Below are 21,759 nucleotides of genomic sequence, written 5' to 3'. Positions count from 1 at the left end.
GTCAGAGGGAGGAAGAAGAACCCTTCAGAGGGAGGAGGGGGAGCTGGTCAGAGGGAGGAGGAAGCAGCGGCGCGGACTCTCCCCCTGGGCTTCCTCCCTGCAGAGGCTCTATTTCGTGAGCCCAGGCAGGTCCCCCGACCCGGGCAGCCTGAACCCGCTCACCAGCACAGGCGGGACGGGGTGTGGGGGGCCACTGCCTCCCAGAGCCCAAAGACCGGCCCCCGAGGTCGGGCATCAGGGCGCAGCGGGCAGTGGCTTGGTGGGGGGGGGGGGGGCACCGCGCGACCAGCAGTTTGTCCCTGGCTCCCCCCGAGGCCGCCGGGCGCTGTCCCTGCCGCCCGCCCCCGCCCACGGGAAGGCCGAGCCCAGGGGAGTGGGTGGGCGGGGCGGTCCCTGGGCTGGAACATGGACATCAGCCCCCGGGACCCTCAGCTTGCTGTCACGTTGCTGTCCCTGTCGGTGGCCGCTGCTGACCTCAGGGTCTCCACAAGAGTGGAAGCACCGGGCAGCGTCCACTCACCCCGTTCCCTGCCCCCTCCTCGACGGCCCGAGAAGGGCAAGGCTCCCCGGCCGCACGCCCCCTCTGCGCCCCACTCCGGGGAGCCCCCTCCCTGCAGCCACACACCCCTGACCCTCCCACGCTGACCACTCGGTGTGGAGAAGCTCGGGTGGGGCTGTCCAGAGTGTGGGGGGCCCCCGGGGACCGAGGGCCTGGACCCGGCCGCGGGATCCTCTGGCCTGACCTCACGTGTCCCGGGCGAGGCGGGGGGGTCCGGGCGGGGCCGGTCGGAGCATCTCTGGGCGCGTCGCTGCAGCCCTGAGCTGGGAGGGGGGGCTGAGGCTGGGGTCCCCACCGGTGCTTGAGGCAGGAGCCAGCACCTGGGCCGCACCCCGCAGGCTACGGGGCGGCCGCCCCGCTCTGCTCGCCATGGTCCACGCTCCAGAGGCGGTAGAACTCCGCGAAGTCCACGTAGGCGTCCACGCGACCGCCCTCCCCGGGGGGCAGCGGGTGGGCTGGCCGGGAGCGGAAGAGGCCCCCGTCGGAGCTGGAGCCGCTGCTCTGCGTGTGCGTGCTGGTGGACTGCAGTGTCAGCGTGGGGCTCTGGCTGTGGGGACACGGGGACGCTCAGGGCACGGTCCCCTGCCTAGCCCCCTCCCGCAAGCCAAGACACCACAGCCGGGGGCCAGGGGCTGGAGGCACCGGGGCGGGGTGGGCTTGGGACCCCCCTGCAGCGAGGTCACCGTGCTCAGGGGTCACCTGGGCTGCTCTGGTGGCCACTGGTCCGGGCCCACACCCCAGTGAGCTCCCCCCACTGAGCCATGATCCCAGCCCCAGTTATTCTGTTTATGTGACTGTTTCTGCGCCCCGGTTGGGGTGCTCGTGGCTGTCACTCTTGGCTGTGCCCGGGGGTGCCCTGCGCGAGATATGGAGGACCACGAGGTGCCAGGGATGGCACAGAGCATGTGCACAGCCGCTGAGACAGCTCCTGGGGCCCCCAACGGGCGGTTTTAGGGGCTCACTCCTGGCTCTGTGCTCAGGGATCACTCCTGGCACGACTGAGGGGCCATGTGGGGAGCTGGGAATCGAACCCGGGGTGGACCATGTGCATGCGAAGGGCAGTCGCACCGCCCCCTCCCCCAAACACCCCCACCAACTCTTTTTTTTCCCCTTCTTTTTGGGTCACACCCAGCGGTGCTCTGGGATTACTCCTGGCCGGTGCTCGGGGGACCCTAAGGGATGCTGGGAATCGACCCCGGGTTGGCCGGTTTGCCTTACCGGCTGTGCTAGCGCTCCACCCCTCCCCCACCAGCTCTTCAGTGAGAAAGCCTTCCTTGTTCCCTCCCCTTGCTCTAGGGGACAGACACCCCCAGCGCAGGAACTGCCCTGCAGACAGGCCAGCGAACAGCCAGCCCAGCCTCTGCCGAGGACTCTGCCTCTGTGGACACAGCTGGCGGCCCTGTGGGGGGGCGACCTCCAGCCCAGCTGGCCCCTCCCCCAGGGGCTGGGTGTGGCCACCCCATTATTCCCTGCAGGGCTGGAATGTGGAAACCAGACAGCCGCTGATCCCGGGTTGGGGGGCGCATTCCACAGCGGGGAGGGGGCTGCCTCGCACCCCCCTCTCCCAGCTCAGACCTCCCCAGCCTCCATCCAGTGAGCTGCAGGGAGGTGGGACACTCGCACCCACCCCAGAGGAGGGGGGCGGAGCAGCCGGGTCGGACAAGGGCCCCAGCAGGGCAGCTGGGGGTCGAGGCTCCAAGCTGGGATGAGAGAAAAGCCCCGGAGAACCTTCCAGATGCAGGAAACCGGCCTGTGTGGACACAGCCGGCCTGAGAGCAGATGGCCTGCAGTCCAGCACGCCACCCCACCCCCCTGCACCCACGACCCCAACCCCAACCCCAACCCAGGGCTGGGGGCAGCCTCCTCCCTCAGGAGCAAGAGGAGAACCTGAGCACTGGCTGGGGAGCACCGGCCGGGGGAGCCGCTTACTTGGTGAGGGTGGGCGTGGCCTCATCCAGGGTGGAGGCGCTGAGCGTCCCGTTCACCAGCTGGCCCTGGGAGGGCATGACGAGCGACAGCGTGACGCTGGTCTTGCTGGTGCTCTGGGCGCTGGAGTAGGGCACGGAGACGGGGTACACGCGCCCCCCGGCGGCTGGGGGGGGCGGAGAGGGCAGTGGGCACCATGCATGGCTGGCCAGCGGTTACCCCCGCATCCAGGAGACGGCAACCCCAAGTGACAGGACAGGACACGAGGCCACCTGGGGGGGCAGCCTGGGCAGCCTGGTTTGGGGGGCTAAAGTCGGAGCCAGCTGCAGATCCCCCCCAACCCAAGAGGGGGTTCAGGGGTAGGGCGGGGGGTCGCCTGTGCAGGGCGGGGGGGGAGGGTCCCACGCACCTGGGGCAGGGCTGGGTGCAGGCTGGCTCATCTCGCCCAGTGGGTACCCAAAGTTCCGCACCAGCAGCGTCATGTCCTCGTGCCGCGGACAGAACTTGGCGCGCTCCCCGCCGCTGGCGAAGGTGTCACCGTGGATCCGCCGCACCCGGTCCACCACGGCCTGCGCCACGGCGTCCAGCGAGGTCTGCTTGGCGAACTCGGTGTCGATCATGGCCGCGATCTCCTGGGCACGGGGCGTGACACCGGCTGAGGACGGGACCCCGGGGCGGGGGACCCTCGCCGACACACCGCCCGCCACCCCGGCGCCCCGCCAGGCCACCGGGGACGCGCCTTCTGGAACTTTCCCAGAGGCCACGGCGCAACCGCGTGCACATTCTCAGACCGTCGGGGACCTGAGCCTGGCCAGGCCGTGCTAGGCGGGTCCCCGCACTCAGGAGCCCCCAGGCCAGCACTCGAGAACACTGGAGAATTCAGCGTGAACATTTATTTATTTATTTATTGCTTTTTGGGTCACACCCGGCGATGCACAGGAGTTACTGTGCGCTCAGGAATGACTCCTGGTGGTGCTCGGGGGACCATATGGGATGCTGGGAATCGAACCTAGGTCGGCCACGTGCAAGGCGAACACTCTACCCGCTGTGCTATCTCTCCAGCCCCTCAGTGTGAACATTTCGAACAAAAAACAAACAAAAATATGGTGTGAGCCGGAGCGACAGGACAGCGGTGAGGGCACCTGGCTCATCGCAGAGCCGACCGGGGTTCAAGCCCAGCACCGGGGGATCCCCAGGCCTCTCCTAAGCATCAGTGGGTGCGACCCGCGCCCCCCCACCCCTAAAAACAAAATAAAAAGGCTGAGAGCCGGAGCAGAAAGACCAACTCCTGAGGGCAGGAAGGGGCTTCCAGAACACACGGCTACGTCACCCCCAGTAGGACCCCGAGTCGGGGCAGCGGCAAATGACCCACAGCGAGTTGTCTGGGGTTCCGGGGCCCAGGGGGAGGGCACGGGGGACGCGGCGCCCGCCCGCCCGCCCGCCCGCCAGGCTCACCTGATTGGCCTGGCCGGGCCCGTGCGCGGCCTCCAGCGCCTTGTACAGCCCCTCGGACATGAGCACCAGGAAGCCCGTGACCCCGTCCAGGGGCTGCGCACCGTGGATCTCGGGCTCCGCGATGATGGGCTTAGACTTGGCGGCGCTGGGGAGAGAGTGACTGGGCTGTGCTGGGTGGCTGGGGGACGGGGTCAGTGCTGAAACGGGGGAGTCAGTGCTGGGACTGGGGGGTCAGTGCTGGGATGGGGGGGTCAGTGCAGGGACGGGGGGTCAGGGATCAGTCCTGGGATGGGGGGTCAGTGCTGGGACGGGGGGGTCAGTGCTGGGATGGGGGTTGAGTGCAGGGACGGGGGGTCAGGGGTCAGTGCTGGGATGGGGGGGTCAGTGCTGGGACGGGGGTTGAGTGCAGGGACGGGGGGTCAGGGGTCAGTGCTGGGACGGGGGGGGTCAGTGCTGGGATGGGGGGTCAGTGCAGGGACGGGGGGTCAGTGCTAGGACCGCAATGCAGGCCGCGGCGCACCTGAGGAGCTCGATGTCCGAGTAGCCGTACTTGACCCTGTAGTCCCCGATGCGCCGGGTGCTCTCCTGCCCGCAGATGACCCCCACCTGCTTGATCCGCGCCGCGTCCAGACCTGCGGACAGAGCGTGCCGGGGTCGGGCCTGGCCCCCGCGGGACACAGACACCGCCCCAGGAACTGGGTGAGGATTCGGCCGCCAGCAAACTCTGCACCCAGGGCCGCCTGGGGACAGCAGCGTCTCCGAGGGCAGCACAAGGCTGTGGGGACTCGGGGGTACCAGGACCTCCGAGTCGTCTGCGCACGGCACCCCCGGGTCCCCACTAGCCCCACGGGGAAACTGAGGAACAGACGGGCCGAAGTGGAGGAGCTCAACTAGCCTGCTACTTACATACCCCCCAAAAGAAGGTGGGCTGGGGGGCCCTGCACCACCCCCCCGACTCACCCAGCTGCGAGAGGCGGAAGAGCTCGTCCTCGTTCTCCGTGGTGTGGTCCACGTTCAGCTGCGTGACCTGCAGCCCGTCCACCGTGGACTTGCACAGGAGAGCGCGGTTCGTCCCTGCGACAGGACAGAGGGGACAGAGGGGGCGGCTGAGCGGGGCTGGGGCAGGCGGGGGGCAGGGAGCAGGGAGAGAGGGGAGGGGAGGGAGGGGGAGGGTGGGAGGGGAGGGGACGGGGTGGAGAGGGACGCGCATGCTGTTCTCGGGAATGGCCGGAAGGGGCGTGGGAGCGGGTGTCTCGGCGGGTGACCGTGACTCCCAGGGGACCCGCTCGGCAGAGTTCCGGTCCCTGCGGCCTTCCCTGAGGTGGCCTCACTGTCCCCGCAGGCAGCCCACCCCCCGCAGAGGCCTGGGGTGACCCCTCCCGGGTCTGTGAGGGGCAGCAGCGAAAGCAGCTGGGCCTCCTCCGAGCAGCCCCCCGGGCGGCAGCGGGGACAGGTGGGCGGGCGGGGCGGCGGGTGCGGCTCACCCACGTTGGCCACGTAGAGCTTGTCGCTGAGGAGCACGGCCACCACGGCCATGGCGCCGCCCGACGTCTCCCGCTCCAACACCTTCAGCCTCTCCAGGATCTTCTGGTACTGCGGCGGCAGCTGGTGCTGGGGGACGCCCTGGGGGCAGGGGCTTGGCTCAGACCTCAGACGGGGCGGCCCGGGGCAGGGGTGGCAGGCGGTGGGCGCGGGCTTACCTCGGGCAGCTGGGACTGCAGACTGGCCTTCTCGGCCAGCGCGTCATCGATGGACTCCAGGAAGCTCCTCTCCACCACGTCGAAGGCCTGGGGGCAGGACGGGCTCGGGTCAGCGGCTTCGGACGCCTGGGGCAGCCGCAGGAGAACGGGCTCCCCCCGCCCTAAACGTCGCCAACACCGCAGGGACTGTCCACGCAGCATGACAGGGCCTCAGCCCAGAGGTGTGCTCAGGGGTGTGTGAAGAGTGTCACAGGAGTGTGTGAACTGTTTCCCGTGCCGTGTGTGTGTGTGTGTGTGTGTGTGTATGAGTGTGTGTGTGAGTGCATGTATGTGTATGTGAATGTGTGTGTGAGTATGGATGTGTGAGAGTGTGTATATGTGTGAGTATATGTGTGAGAATGTGTATGAGTGTGTGTATGTGTGTGAGTACATGGGTGTGAGTGTGTGTGTGTGTTTGTGTACACATATTCCAGCTCTGCCCCCTGCTGGCTGGGCGATGGGACCTCAGGCTTGTCACCTGGGAGGTGAGACCAGCACTGGGAGAAGGTGCGTGAGACAGGCACCAGAGAAAGTTCTAGAACAACTGGGCCCTTACCACAGCCCACGGGCTGGATCCAGGAGGTCCACGCTGCCCCCACCCCATCCCTCAATGAGCCCCAGGCGGGGGCCAGCAGAAGCCGGACAGGCAAGGCCGTGGGGGCCCCAAACCCCCGCGACCGGCTCGCACCTGCTGGAGCACCCGCCGCACGTCGGCCTCGGTGCGCTCGGCACTGAGCTGGCCCAGAAGCAGCTCCGCCGACAGCCGCTGGGCCACGAAGTTGGTGACTCGGGTGCCCTCGTAGCCATTGAAGACCCCGTACAGGAAGCAGTTGTTGTCGCTCCTGCAGAAAGGGGAGGTTGGGTACAGCCGCCGGCCCCCGCAGCCCCCCGCCCTAGGCCAGTGTGGGGGGGGGGCGCAACCCTCACCTGAACTTGAGCCAGCTGTCCTCGGGTGGGTGGCTCTCCACGGCCTTGCCGTCCGCCGCGTAGGTCCGGTTGGGCGCCGAGCCCACCCCGGACAAGTGGCACAGCGGGAGGTCGTCTGTCCAGCTGGGCTGCTGCTCCTGCCAGGCCATTGGGAACCAGTGTCACCTCCGGGCCTGCTGCCCACGCACGTTCCTCAGAACACGCTGGGGGGGTCCCCGACGCAGGACACCGGGGGTGGGGACACTCAGCCCCACCCACTAGGCTATCTCTCCGGCCCCCATGGTGCCAGTTTGGGACTCTGTTGTTTGGGATTCTGTTCTCGTTGTCTCTCTCTCTCTCTGTCCGTGTCTCCTCTTCTCTGTCTGTCTCTCTTCCTCTCTCTCTGTCTCTCTGGGTCTCCTCTTCTCTCTGTCTCTCTCTGTCTCTCTCTCACATCCGGCGGTGCTCAGGGGCTGTCCCTACCTCTACACAGGAGTGATTCTGCTGGTGCTGGGGTTTGAACCCAGTCAGTTCCTACCCGCTGTACTCTGCACACACCACCCCCCCACACCAAGACTCTTTTTTTGTTCGTTCGTCTGTTTGGGGCCACACCTGGCTGTGCTCAGGGCTTACCCCTGGCTCTGTGCTCGGGGATCCATGGCTGGTGGAGCTCGGCAAGCCTAGGATGGCCGTGTGCAAAGCAAGCACCCGCCCCGCTGGACTCGGACCCCAGACAGGGGCATTCTGGTTTGGATTTTTGCCTTGGGGTCCACACCTGGGGATGCTCAGGGTTCACTCCTGGCAGGATATGGGGGACCATATGGGGTGCTGGGCATCAAACCCGGGTTGGCCACGCAAGGCAAACACCCTCCCTGCTGACCTATATCACTCCCCAGTCCCCCAGGAAGACTTTTTTTTTCTTTTTGGGTCACACCCAGCGATGCTCAGGGGTTACTCCTAGCTCATGCACTCACAAATTATTCCTGGCAGTGCTGGGGGACCATATGGGATGCCGGGAATCGAACCCGAGTGGGCTGCGTGCAAGGCAAACGCCCTCCCCGCTGTGCTATCGCTCCAGCCCCTCCCTGGGAAGACTCTTCACACCAAAATTCACACCCATCTTCCTGGCCTGTGCGGCCCCTCGCCTGCTGACAACCCTCCAAGCTCCCCCTCCCAGGGCCCCACAGACCCTTTCTGCAAATGAGACTTCCCCGACGAACCCCACACCACCGCGGGAAGTTCACCCACCTCTGACGGGAGAGGTGTCCCCCCCCCCCACAGACAGGACGAGGCTGGCGCCAGTGGGGAGACCTTGCCGGGATGGGGGCACCTCCCAGGAGGCGCTCTTGACCCTCAGGGCCAGCACCGCGGGGCCAGCCGCAGGGACCCCACCGGCCTCGAGGCGCTCGATCCCACCCTTGAAACCTCCGCTCCCAGCCACTGGCCTGACTTGAAGCAATGAAAGTGGGGGGGGGGGGGGCGGAGAGATACAACAGTGGGGAGGGCGCTTGCCTTGCACGCAGCCGACCCAGGTTCTATCCCCAGCATCCACCCCACGTCTGGAGTGACCCGAGCACAGACCTAGGAGTAACCCCCTGAGCGTCGTCCGGAGTAAGTCCTGAGCACCACCAGGTGTGGCCAAAAAAGGGGAAAAATAAGGAAAATAAGCCAGTGAAGTCAAAGAAAGTGGATGGGGCACTAGCCTGGCATGCTACCGACCCCGGTGTGATCCCTGGCACTGCACAGGGTCCCCCCCACCCTCACCAGGAGTGGTCCCTGAGCACGGCCAGGTGTGGCCCCGAACCGACAAAAACCAACAAATACAAAGTAGGACCCAAAGCACGTACATAGCAACAAGCATCCCATGGAACCCTGTCTGTCGGCCCAGGCCCTGAGCACCCAGATCCCGCCCAGATGCAGCCGGGGCCAGAGCCCCCCTTCCCAGACCCTTCCCAGACACCTTCACTCTCGGTCTAACCTGCCGCTTGGACTCCCACTGAGGGGGGATTCCAGTCTTGGGACCCGATCCCAAGAAACCCAAAGGAAACAGGGTTACTAAACTGACTCACGCTGCAGTCTGAGAGGGCGCCTGGCCTCTGTTTTTTATAAAGAAGCAAGCAAAGGAGAGGAGGAAGCGGGCCGGAGCGATAGTACAGCGGGGAGGGCGTTGGCCTGGCATGCGGCCGACCTGGGTTCAATGCCTGGAATCCCATAGGGTCCCCCGAGCACCGCCAGGAGTGATTCCTGAGTGCAGAGCCAGGAGGGACCCCTGAGCATCGCTGGGAGTCCCTCAAAAAGAAAAAAAAAGAGAGGGAGGAGGAGGAGGAGGAGAATGAGGAGGAGGAGGAGGAGGAGGAGGAGGGGGAAGAGGAGGAGGAAGAGGAGGAGGAGGAGGAGGAGGAGGAGGAGGAGGAGGAGGAGGAAGAGGAGGAGGAAGAGGAGGAGGAGGAGGAGGAGGAGGAGGAGGAGGAGGAAGAGGAGGAGGAGGAGGAGGAGGAGGAGGAGGGGGAAGAGGAGGAGGAGGAGGAGGAGGAGGAGGAGGAGGAGGAGGAGGAGGAGGGTTAGTGAGCATCAGCTAAAAGGCACCGAGGCTGTGAGAGGCTCACACCACACCCTGCCCAAGGATGTGTGTGTGTGTGTGTGTGTGTGTGTGTGTTGCACACCCCCCCAGGCTAGGAGCCGTGTGGCCCCAGGGCCACTGTCCGGCTGCAGCCTGGAACCATGAACTGGCCACTGGGTTTATTATCTAGTCTGTCTCTCCCCTCCTCACCTCCCCTTGCCTTCGAGGGGGTCCCCGTGGCTGCAGTGGGGGTGGGGTGGGGGGTCTGTGCCTCAGGGTGCGGGGCTGCCCACACTTGCCCTTAGGGCTCACACACCCTGGGCCAAAGTGGCCAGAATTCTTTGCGGGTCCAGGAGCGGCAGCCAGCTCGGCCAGACTCAAACAGAAACAGAAGCAGAGCTCGGAGCTGTTGGGCCGCTAATCTGGCCCGGGGTGGCGGGGCGGGGTGGGGGGCGGTGGTGGTGGGACCTCCCCCACCCAAAGGCCCATCTGCTAGTTGTCGTCTTGGGGTCACACCTGGTGGCGATCAGACTTCACTGGTGGCAGGACCCTGAGGCACCGGGGATAAAGGCCCATCTCAGCCTGCCCTTCCGGCTGGTCGCAGTGACTGGGTCTCTGGGCCGCTCTCGAGACTGAGCTCAAACCACAGCCCGGGCCTGCTGAGCCTCAGACACACCCATGGGCCCCCCATGGGCAGTGCCGGCACCACCCTGACTCTTACCACAAGGGGTGGGGCAGCACAGTGGTTAGGGAACAGGTCCAACCTGGGCTGATCCCAGCACCACGTGGGCCCTGAGCACGACCGGGACGGCCCTGGGCCCCCCCCCCCACAGCACCTCCAAACCGCGGGGCCTGGGCAGCACCAGCCCAGCTGGCCAAGACCAGTGCAGACCGCCAGACTTCTGAGCACTGCCCGGGAGCACCGTCTGCTATCCGCCTCTCCGCCCGCCTCCCCTACCACCACCAAAATGAACAAGTGCTTGGGGCCGGAACAATAGCACAGTGGGTAGGGCGTTTGCCTTGCATGCGGCCCACCCGGGTTCGATTCCCAGCATCCCATATGGTTCCCCGAGCACCGCCAGGAGTGATTCCTGAGTGCAGAGCCAGGAGTAAGCCCTGAGCATTGCCAGGTGTGACCCAAAAAGGAAAAAAAAAAAAAAGAAGCAACAGGGTGGCAGAAAAATCCCGGGGGTGGGAGTACGGGGCTCTGGGTGCTGACTCCAGCAGGAGCCCCCCCAGATCCCTCCCTCAGCCACGGCCGCTCTGGGCTGGCTCCCACACTTCAGAGAATTCCGGGGAAGGCCACATCTCCGGGATGTACCAGGCCCCACCCACCCCAGCGCACACGGATGCTCGAACTTTCTCCCACGCCCATACATGCCGGCACCAAGGGGGGGGGTGGGGCGACTCCCAAAAGGGAGTGACTGAGAAAAGGAGAATCCCCCAAGTCTCATCCGAGGGCACCGTAAATACAGCCCCAACCCCACCACAATCCGGCTGCCTTGAGCCCGGGTAGGACCGGGCAGTGGGTCAAGCCCGAGCGAGGGCCCCACACCGACACGTGACCCGGTCCCACAAACACAGCCCAGGAAAGTCCCCACAGGGACCAGGCCCGGTCTGGGCAGGAGGGACAAAGCCCGGGCTCGGGTCACAGCTTGAATATCGAATTCTCGCATGAAAAGGCATGAAAAGGCCGAGTGTTCCCGGCGAAAGCACCCAGATTCCAGCGAGGGGCAAAGGAAGCTCCGAGAAAGACAGAGGCCGGCCGTGGGGGTGTCCCCAGTGGGGAGTGGAGGTCCTGGCCCCCCACCCCCGCGGGAGTGACCCAGTTTCCCTGAGGCTTCTCTGGGCCCACCGCCTCCCCCCCGCCCCCGGGGGCCCCGCATCAAAGCGGCTCTGTCTCCGACCCACACAGAGCCTGATTCATTCCCAGGAGCTGCGCGAGGGGTGTCGGCGGGCACCGTGCCCCCCGCCCAGGATGTCCCGGATGCCTTTGTGCTAAGGGGTGCCTGATCTGATGCACACTCGAGAAAAATGCTCAGCGAGCACCTGGAGCTTCAGCTACGTCAGGACATAGCACGTAGCACTGTCTTCCCGTCCTTCAACGATTTGCTTGGGCAGGCACCAGTAACGTCTCCATTGTGAGACTTATTGTTACTGTTTTTTGGCATATCGAATACGCCACGGGGAGCTTGCCAGGCTCTGCCATGCGGGCGGGGATACTCTCAGTCGCTTGCCAGGCTCCCCGAGAGGGGCGGAGGAATCGAACCCGGGTCGGCCGCATGCAAGGCAAACGCCCTCCCTGCTGTGCTATTGCTGTCACTGAAACAGCTCAGTTGGGAGAGTTAGACTGAAGATCTAAAGGTCCCTGGTTTGGGGCTGGAGTGATAGCACAGTGGGTAGGGCATTTGCCTTGCACGCGGCCCGACCCGGATTCGATCCTCAGTTTCCCATATGGTCCCCCGAGCACATTCAGGAGTAATTCCTGAGTGCATGAATCAGGAGTAACCCCTCAGCATCGCTGGGTGTGACCCAAAAAGCAAAAAACAAACAAACAAACAAATAAATAAATAAAGGTCCCTGGTTCAATGTCAGGACATATGTAAATTAAACCCCAAACCCAAACAGACCACAGGGCCGGAGCCAGGGGACACAGGGGAAGGCACTTTGCCTTGCATGGGGCAGATTCGGGTTTGATCCTGGGATCACCCATGGTCCCTCGAGCCCAGCCCGGCCAGGAGTGATCCCTGAGCATAGAGCCCTGAGCATTTGCTGGGTGTGGCACACCCCACCTCCCTCAAAAAAAAAAAAAAGTAAAAAAAAAAAAAGACACAGGTTGATTTTTTTCCTCATAAATAATGCATAGTCCAGGCAAAAATCAAAAAAAAATTTTTCTGTCTTTGGGACCACAGCCCATGGCGCTCAGGGGCTATTCCTGATGGCTCTCAGGGGGACGAAACTTAGGGGTCCTGCATGCAGAGCCTGAGTTCTCTGCCCACTGGGTCCTCCTGGGCCCTTCCAGGGGACATCTGCATAGCACCCGTGGGGGTGAAGCTCAGGAAGAGGGAAGCCCTGGAGGCTGTGAACCCCAAGTTTGCTTCCTCCCTGTTTTGCATGTATATCCCCTGGTGGGTGGTCCTGGTGGAAGGGTTCAATCACAGCACCACCACCCCCCCCCCCCCCAGCAAAAAGGCAGGAGTTTCCATAACCTGGAGGCCCAGGGCCAACAACCACAACCCAGGAGGGTAGCGGGTGGTCGGGAGGAGCCTCCAAGCTTGTGCTCTCCCCTATGGGAAACTGAGGCAGGACGAGGCTCAGTAAGCACCAGACAGGCTGCACCTGCTCCGGCGGCCATTTCTTCCCCTCAGCTAGAGGTGAAGGGGGTCGGGTGCTGGAGTGAGAGCAACAAGCCAGTAGGTAGGGGGTTTGATCCCCCGAACCCCGGCATCCTGTGGCACCGCCAGGAGTAAATCCTGAGCACTGCCGGGTATGGCCCAAGAAGACACAAAAAGGAAAAAAGAGGTGAGAGTGAGAGACCCCCAGCGCTGGCTTTACACCCAGGAGCCAGGAGGGACTGGCAGGGCATCGTGGGAACCGCCCAGAGGGCACCTGGAGTTCAGAGATGAAAGCAGGAAGCAGCCACTTGAAATAACACCTCGTTGCCAAACACCAAAATCTCACACGCGCACACACACACACATACACACACGCACACACACACACACACACACGCACAGCGGGTTTCATATCATCAAACTAATTTTATTTTATTTTGCTTTTGGGGGGAGGGTCACACCCAGCGATGCACAAGGGTCCCTCCTGGCTCTGCACTCAGAACTTACTCCTGTCAGTCCTCGGGGGTCCCTATGGGATGCTGGGAATCGAACCCGGGTCGACCGCGTGCAAGGGAAACTCCCTCCCGGCTGGACCATCGCTCCGGGGCCCCCAGACTAATTGTAATGCCGCAGCTGCGTGGCCTCGGGGCCTCGCTGGGCCTGTTTCCTCATCTGTCACCGCACGGGACGGCCGGCGGGGGGCAGTCGCGAGACTCAGCCGGCCCGGGAGAAGCTTCGGCTCCGAGACGGGAGCGGCCGAGCGGACTCGGCAGCTTCCGCCTCGGGCCGCCGCGGCGCACGCGCATACACGCCCCGACGCGCCGTCGCTGCCGCGCACGCGCACACACGCCCCGCCCCGCCGCCGCCGCGCACGCGCACACCCGCTCGGGCCTCCGCGCTCCGGGGTCCTCCCGGTCCTCCAGGGCTGCGCGCGGCCACTCCCGCCACGGACACGCGCGCGGCCCGGCCGCCACTCGAGCACCCGGCAGCCTCCCCGCCGCCCTCCACCCCGGGCTCCCAGCCTCGCAGTCCGAAAAGCGGGGCGTGGGGGGGGGTCCTCACACTCTGTAGCAGGCTCCTCCTCTGCGCCGCCATCTTGGAGGGACCCCCGCGGCGCTGCCGGCCCCCGGCGGAGCAGCCGAAAAGGGCGCGGCTAGAGCGGCCTCAAGGCGGCTTTCCCCCCCACCGCGGCCAAGGTCCGCGCCGCCGGCGAGTGTGCGCTCAGCGCCCCCCAGCGGCCGCCGCGGGACGGGACGGGACGGGGCGGGGCGGGGCGTGCGCGCAAGGCCCGCCCCCGCCTTGTCGCTCTCCCCCGGGAGCCGCCGCCCGGCTAGTTGCTGCCTGGGCGCGGGAGGGGTGGGTGCAGCTTTCTAAACTGCGCACTCTCTCCAGGATGACGTCCCGTGGTCTGCAGTCACCCATTCCCCTTTGTTGTTTGATGGTCGCGGCGCTCCCTGGGGAGGGGCGGGGATCGCCACCGAGCCCCCCCCTCGCTCTCCCGGTTACGGTGCTCACATCTTTTCCAGTTGCAAGTGCAAAGTCCCAGACTGCAGAGGCACCGAGACCTTTGGCGCAGGGCGGGGTCGGGGAGCCTGGGAGGCAGCATCTTCTAGTCGGCGAGCCAAACCCCCACCCCCAACCCCCCGCCTCATTTTCCCGGCCCCCCCATTAGGGGTCTTTAAGACGGGGATGGGGGTCGGAAGGGCGAGGAAGCAAATGCCCATTGCAAGACTGTCCCAGGCCCGCAAAACGCTTCATCCGTGGGTGGAGAGCGATAGGATAGTGGGTGGGGTGTTTTGCCTTGCGCGCGGCCGACCCGCGACTACGCGTCTGTCCCGGCGGGTCACAGATACCACCTGACCCATCCCCAAGACTGTTCCAACCGCGGCCTTATCAGGGGTAACCAGAGGGGTGGAGACCGCGGGGTGCCAGGCACCACCAAGGGCATGGCCCCAAATCAGGGGACAGACCATACTACAGCACAGAGGGCGCTTGCCTTGCATGCAGCTAACCCGGGTTTGATCCTCAGCACCCCAGAAGGTCTCCCAAGCCCCACCAGGAGTCAGCTCTGAGCACAGCCAGGTGTGGCCAAAACCAAAAATGCAGCAAAACAACACACACACACACATCCCAGCCAGCACTCCCCCAGAGGAGCCAACCTGGGGACTCTAGTCTGCCACTGGTTTGCAGATAGCGGCTCAGACAGTGATGTCAAGGACACCGAAGAGCAAGCAACAGTGATGCGTCCTCCCCCCCCCCCATACACACACACATCCCCTTACCTTCTGCCTCAGCTTCCTCATTTTGTCTTTTGGGATTTCTTTTTTGGCCTCCCCAGCACCGTGTGAAGCCTGCGTCCAGCCCTTTGGCCAGTCTTTTTTTTTTTTCCTTTTTGGGGTCACACCCGGTGATGCACAGGGGTTACTCCTGGCTCTGCACTCAGGAGTTACTCCTGGCAGTGCTCAGGGGACTATATGGGATGCTGGGAATCAAACCCCACGTGCAAGGCAAATGCCCTACCTGCTGTGCTAAAAAATAATAATAATAATAATAATAATAATAAGGCCAAAACATTAGGCCAGGGGACTGGAGCAATAGCACAGTGGGTAGGGCGTTTGCCTTGCACGCAGCCTAACCGGGTTCGGTTCCCAGCATCCCGTATGGTCCTCCGAGCACCGCCAGGAGTGATTCCTGAGTGCTGAGCCAGGAGTAACCCCTGAGCATCGCCGGATGGGAACCCCCCAAAAAAAATTAGGCCAGATGTTTTGGCCTTATTTTTTTTGTTTTTGGATTTGGGGGCTTACTCCTGGCTCATCATAAGTGATGCTGGGGATTGAACTCAGCCGCACGCAAAGTAAACATCCTCCATGCTCTGGCCTCTTTCTCATGGGGCTCAGAGAACACTTCGGAGCGGTCTTCTCTCTCTGGGTCACAAGCCTTCTGCCCTGCGGCTGTGGTCTGCGGCTCTGGCTCTCTGGAGGTTTAAAGGGCCGCATCATCTCTTCCCTTACTCCTTAGCTTGTTTCCAGCGGTTCCAAACGGTTCCTCAGCAGTCATACATTTGCAAAGGAATTACGTAGGGAGGATGGCACAGGCCTTGCACACATGTGACAGTCCCTAACTTAGCACCCAAGCACTGCCAGGAGTGAGCCCTGAGTCTGCCGGATATGGCCTGACACCCTGCCCCCCCCCCCCCCACACACACACATGCACCTCAGTTTCTTTCATTGGTTTTGAGGCTGCTCCCAGCGGTGCGCATGTGACAGTCACATGAATGTTGGCTGACTCCGGAGGTTTAGTAGAAGGGACCCGACCTGACTGTACCCAGGGGGAATAGATGGGAATATGACTCCACAGCCTTCCCCGCTGTGGAATAGACCCCACCCCCCACCCCCCTGCGCTCTGAAGGGTGCTTGGAATAGCCTAAGTTTGTGTCTCAGTTTGTGTTTGTTTTGCTTCTTGGGCTGAGTACCTGGGTACTTAACCTACGCAGGGCTGACTCCAGACTCCTGCTCAGAAATCAAGTTGGGGAACTCCTGCCCGGTGCTGGGGATCGAACCTGGGTCGGCTGCATGCAAGGCCAGTGCTCTAACCCCTGCTCTATCTCTCCAGCTTGTTTCTTGCCATCCCTGGGCCTTGATGTTGATCCACGAATTAACATCTCTACAGCCTGCTGACGAGGGTGAGGGTCTTCTCCCTCCTCCCAGCTCTGAACCCGTTTTCCCCTCCTCAGGCCTCATGCTTCTGCCATTTGATTTTGAGATATTGGCAACAGTCCCAGACCCACAGGAGGTGCTGACTAAGACTTCCCCTGCCTCCTGGAAACTGTGTTCTGGTCTGTTAGGGCCTCGGCCAAGGTCACCTTGCTCCGAAGGGGTGCTTATGGCGGATAGTTACACCAGAACTGAGTGTGGGGGACCAGGGGGCAATCCAGGAAGACTTTCAGGGGAGGTGTCCTTCCTGCTGAGTCTGAGAGGGGAGGCAATGGGCAGACAGGCAAGGGGAAAGGCCTGATCTCAGATGGGAGAGGAGGCCTGCTCGCGCGTGTTTGGGGGGAACAGTACTAAGGCTGCCACTGTGACCTAGTTAAAAAAGGATGATGGTCCCAGCTCGGTGGAGGCTGGGAGAGTGAAAGGAAGAAGGCATTTATCAAAACTATCCAAACTGGGGGCTGGAGCCACAGTACAGAGAGGGCGGGCGTTTGCCTGGCACATGGCCAAGCTGGGGTTATTTCTCCGGCACCAATATGGTCCCCTGAGCACTGCCAGGAGAAAACCCTGAGCACAGCTGGGTATGAACCAAAATTTTTTTACAATTAAGGGGTTGTTGCAATAGTACAGTGGGTATATTTGCCTTGCATACAGCCAACCTGGGTTTGATCCCCAATATCCCATAGGGTCCCCCAAGCCCTGCCAGGAGTAATTACTGAGTGCAGAGCCAGTAGAAACCCGTGAGTACATGGGTGTGGTCTCAAAGTCAAAAAAAAAAAAAAGGAAATTTAGTGTCAGAGTGACAATACAACGAGAAAGGCATTTGCCTTGCACGCAGGCAACCTGGGCTCGATCCCCAGCATCCCATAGGGTTCCCTGAGCACTGCCAGGGGTAATTCCTGAGTGTAAAGCTAGGAGTCACCCCTGAACACATGGATGTGCCCCCGAAACAAAAAAAAAGATTTACAAAAAAGGGGCGGCTAGAGAAATAGCAAGCGGAGAAGGCGTTTGCCTTGCACACGGCTGACCCAGGTTCGATTCCCAGTATCCCATATGGTCCCCTGAGCACCGCCAGGAGTCGTTCCTTAGTGCAGAGCCAGGAGTAACCCCTGTGCATCGCCGGGTGTGACCCAAAAAGAAAAAGGAAAGAAAGAAAGAAAGAAAGAAAGAAAGAAAGAAAGAAAGAAAGAAAGAAATTGGCACAACAGACTGGCAGAGGGTAGGAGTGGAGGGGAGGGAAACTGAGGATAATCCGGGAGTCTCTGGTCTCAGACTGGTGGCAGTGGAGTCCCTGAGCCAGGAGCACCAAGGAGGAGTCCACTGGGAGCAGCAGCCTGGGAGGCCCTGGGCCAAGGCTGGCAAGGAGCCTGGAGCTCAGAGTGCAGCCTCCGCATGAGGTGGGGTCTGCGCCAGGCCCCCCCCCCCCAGACACAGCCCCGCCCCACCCATGGGTGGAGCTGCTGACGCAGTGCTCGGGCTGTGTGTGTGAGGTTCCGGGTTCCATCCTCAGCCCCAGGAAGAAGCAACAGGAGCCCAAAACACAGAAACAGGGCTGGAGCAGTAGCACAGCGGGGCAGGCGTTTGCCTTGCATGCGGCCAACCTGGGTTCGATTCCCACCCCCCACCCCCCACAGTGATACAGTGATACCGTATAGTATGTATATATGTGTTTATACATACACATACACATATATAGTAGGGGACTAATATCCACGGTCAGGTTAAACAGGGGCTGGTGAATGGTTGGAATCAACCACAAGTGTGCCTGGGGCAGAGGGCAGGTAAGACAGAGAAGGGGGGCTGGAGCGATAGCACAGCGGGTAGGGCGTTTGCCTTGCACGCAGCCGACCCGGGTTCAATTCCCAGCATCCCATAGGGTCCCCCAAGCCAGGAGTAATTCCTGAGTATAGGATATTAAAGATGAGATATAAAGACAAGTAAGAAGAGGCTGCTAGGGGCTGGAGCGATAGCACAGCAGGGAGGGCGTTTGCCTTGCACGCAGCCGACCCGGGTTCAATTCCCAGCATCCCATAGGGTCCCCTGAGCACCACCAGGAGTGACTCCTGAGTGCAGAGCCAGGAGTAACCCCTGTGCATCGCCGGGTGTGACCCAAAAAGAAAAAAAAAAGATAGAGAAGGGATCAGGATGACAATAAGAGCTGGGAAGGATCACGCTGGGTAAGAACCGAGTGTTGAAAGTAGATAAAGGGATATACCTGATAACCTTTCAGTATCTGTATTACAAACAACAATGCCTCAAAGGGGGGAGAGAGAGGGAGGGGGGGAGAGAGAGAAAGAGAGAGAGAGAGAGAGAGAGAGAGAAGTTTCTGCTATAGAAGCAGGCAGGGGGTGGGGGTGAGGGGTGATGGGAGGGAACCTGGGGACCCTGGTGCTGGGAAACGTGCACTGGTTAAGGGACGGGTGTTGGAACACTGTAAGACTGAAACCTGGTCATCAATAGCTTTGAAAGCGTTGTGATTTTTTAAATTTTTTTTTTTTTTTTGCTTTTGGGTCACACCCGGCGATGCACAGGAGTTACTCCTGGTTCATGCACTCAGGAATTACTCCTGGCAGTGCTCGGGGGACCATATGGGATGCTGGGAATCGAACCCGGGTTGGCTGCGTGCAAGGTAAACGCCTTACCCGCTGTGCTATTGCTCCAGCCCCTCTCATGGTGATTTAATAAAAAAAAAAAAATTTACTTTTTTTTTTCCTTTTTGGGTCACACCTGGAGATGCACAGGGGTTACTCCTGGCTCTGCACTCAGGAATTACCCCTGACAGTGCTCAGGGCACCCTATGGGATGCTGGGAATCGAAGCCGGGTCTGCTGCATGCAAGGCAAACGCCCTCCCCACTGTGCTATTGCTCCAGCCCCTAAAAAATTTTTTTTAAATGGCGCAGGGCATGTGGTTCAGGGGTCCAGCGCTGTCTCGGGTGAGTAGGCTCTGGGGTCCACCCCCAGCAATACATGCCAGAGAGAGAACCTGGGGGGCTGCAGGGGGCTGGGGCCAGGGTTGTTCTCGGGCACGCGAGGGGGGCTCCGCTTTCAGAACCCACCGGGGTGGCCTGACTGCCTTGAATCCCTGCTCAGCTCCGGGGGAACCACGAGCAGGACTCGGGTGGCACTGGGCAGCGGGACGCAGAGATGCCAGGCAGTTGGCCTAGCTACCTGGTCTGTGCTCACATCCTGCCAGTCTGGGGCTGCCAGGAGCTGAACCAGGAGCTCTGCCCAGTCTGGCAGCGGAAGCTGGTGGCAGACGTAGAGACAGAAGGGACGCTGCGAGACAGGGCCAGTCATCACTACATCTTCACTGAGCTGATCAAAGCCATGCCACTGAGGACTCGGTTGGAACTCAACGCAGAAAAAGCGGCACGTTATTACAACCCAACCAGACATTAACGCAGGTTTATTTATTTATTTTATTTTTTTGGTCACACCCGGCGATGCACAGGGGTTACTCCTGGGTTACTCCTGGCTCTGCACTCAGGAGTCACTCCTGGCGGTGCTCAGGGGACCCTATGGGATGCTGGGAATCGAACCCAGGTCGGTCGCGTGCAAGGCAAAAACGCCCTACCCGCTGTGCTCTCTCTCCAGCCCCAATAACGCGGGTTTAAAGACTGCTACAGGGGGCTGGAGCTATTGCACAACGAGGAGGGCGTTTGCCTGGCACGCGGCCGACCCGGGTTCGATTCCCAGCATCCCACAGGGTGCCCTGAGCAACGCCAGGAGTGATTCCTGAGTGCATGAGCCAGGAGGAACCCCTGTGCGTCGCCAGGTGTGACCCAAAAACCAAAAAAATAAAATAAAATAAAAATAAAAAAAGAGATCGGAGTGACAGTACAGGGATTTGGGCGCTGGCCTTGCACGCGGCTGGCCCTGAGCACAACAGGGAGTGACCCCCCAAACACAGAGAATGCAGGGATGAGCCCTGCTCCTCCTCCCACCCACCTCACCCCTTTGTGCCCCGTCTGCTGCTCAGCGCCTTATCTTGCGGCAAAACAGAGCAGCCATCTCGCGTACCCCAAAATGACGACCCCCTCCAGTGCCTTAACACGTCACTTAGTACCAACACCCCAAGGGGGCCCCCGGGCTCTGCACATGCCACCGACCTGACCTTTTTGGGTTTTTTTTTTGCTTTGCTTTTTTTGGGGGAGTCACATCCGGCGATGCACAGGGGTTCCTCCTGGCTCTGTACTCAGGAATTACCCTTGGCAGTGCTCAGGGGATCATATGGGATGCTGGGGATCGAACCCAGATTGAGTTTTTTTTGTTGTTGCTTTTTCTTTGATTTGGGACTGGCGATGCTCAGGGCTTACTCCTGGCTCTGCACTCAGGAATCACTCCTGGCAGTGCTCAGGGGACCGTCTGGGATGCCGGGGATTGAACCCGGTCAGCTGTGTGCAAGGCAAATGCCCTCCCTGCTGGACTATTTATTGCTCCAGCCCCGGATGTTAACTTTTCACACGAGTCTACTCAGAGGTACAGCGTGTGACTGAAACGGAACTAAGCATCCCGAGTAAGGCACGTCCCGGGCCGAGGGGAGGACCGCGGGGTGCGCGCAAGGGCCAAGAAACACATTCCACACCAGAGTCTGCCGCGGGGTTAGTCGTCACTTTATTACGCGTCACCAGGAGTCACCACCTTCACTTTGGTTCACCACAAATGGACGGATGTCGTACGGGGGGGTTGCCACGGGGCCACTGGGTTCCCTCTTGAGAAACTCGCCCGGGGTTCGGGGGGGGTCCCGAGTGGGGCCTGGGCCGGGGCCCGCCATTCACCGCACACACACACACATACACACACACACAGATATATTTATGGAGCTTCATATTATACATCTTATATATAGAAAATATATATATTTATACTATACACAGGCAGTAACGCTGCGGGGCGGGGCACCTGGGCCAGGGGAACGGGGTGACGTCTTGTCAATGCAGGGCGGGGCCGGGGCCGGACCCCCTGTCCGCCCAAAGGGGGGGGGTTGTTGTCCCTTTGACAATCTAAAGGGGAGGTGGGCCCAAGAGGGGCTGGGGGGGCCCTGAGGGGACCAACTGGGGTTCTTGGTTACATGGAGGAAGCCTGGGACCCCCAGAATTGTGGAAAATCAAGAATCACTGGGGGGGGAGGGGAGAGCAGCCGTCACACGTGTCACCGGACCCCGGTTCGTGGGGGGTCCCTACTCCCCGGCTTGCCGCTCGGTCCCATGGACCCTGCAACTTGGGCCCTGCACGGACCCCGACTCTCCGGGACCCCTCTGTGCTTGGGGGGGAGGGGGGAGCCCGGGTTCTGCAGGAGGGGAGCACAGGGCCTTGTCTTAGGACAGGCTTGGGGTGAGGGAGGGGCGGAGCCGGGGGTGGGGGGACCCCACCCACCTCTGGGGGAGGGCAGCATCAGATCAGAAACAAGGGGAGGGGGGGGCTCGTCCAGATCAGCCCCCCCGACCAGACCTCGACCCCACCCTGTGGGGGTCTGGGCCCAGGACACCTTCCCAGCCCGGGGTGCTGGAGCAACAGCTCAAGTCCTAGGCCCGGTGGGCAGCGGCTGGGCACTCCACTCTGCCCTCTG

At 62.0% G+C, this 21,759-nt stretch overlaps 1 protein-coding gene across 1 annotated transcript; it reads right to left on the bottom strand.

Annotated features, from left to right (window-relative positions):
• Positions 1–854: 854 nt before the first annotated feature.
• Positions 855–13,690, bottom strand: TAB1 (TGF-beta activated kinase 1 (MAP3K7) binding protein 1). Its single transcript, XM_056137440.1, has 11 exons — positions 13,543–13,690; positions 6,607–6,743; positions 6,368–6,521; positions 5,641–5,727; positions 5,425–5,563; positions 4,901–5,014; positions 4,461–4,572; positions 3,941–4,085; positions 2,895–3,117; positions 2,489–2,651; positions 855–1,106 (listed from the first exon to the last, which is right to left on the bottom strand). The coding sequence occupies exons 1-11, from the start codon at positions 13,573–13,575 to the stop codon at positions 899–901; spliced, it is 1,515 nt and encodes a 504-aa protein (XP_055993415.1). The 5' UTR covers positions 13,576–13,690; the 3' UTR covers positions 855–898.
• Positions 13,691–21,759: the final 8,069 nt, after the last annotated feature.

The sequence above is a fragment of the Sorex fumeus genome, unplaced genomic scaffold (genome assembly GCF_029834395.1).
Source record: "Sorex fumeus unplaced genomic scaffold, SorFum_2.1 ptg000125l, whole genome shotgun sequence".
NCBI lineage: Eukaryota > Metazoa > Chordata > Mammalia > Eulipotyphla > Soricidae > Sorex > Sorex fumeus.
Note: the sequence above shows the minus strand (reverse complement) of the source record. Positions and strands in the feature narration are given on the sequence as shown.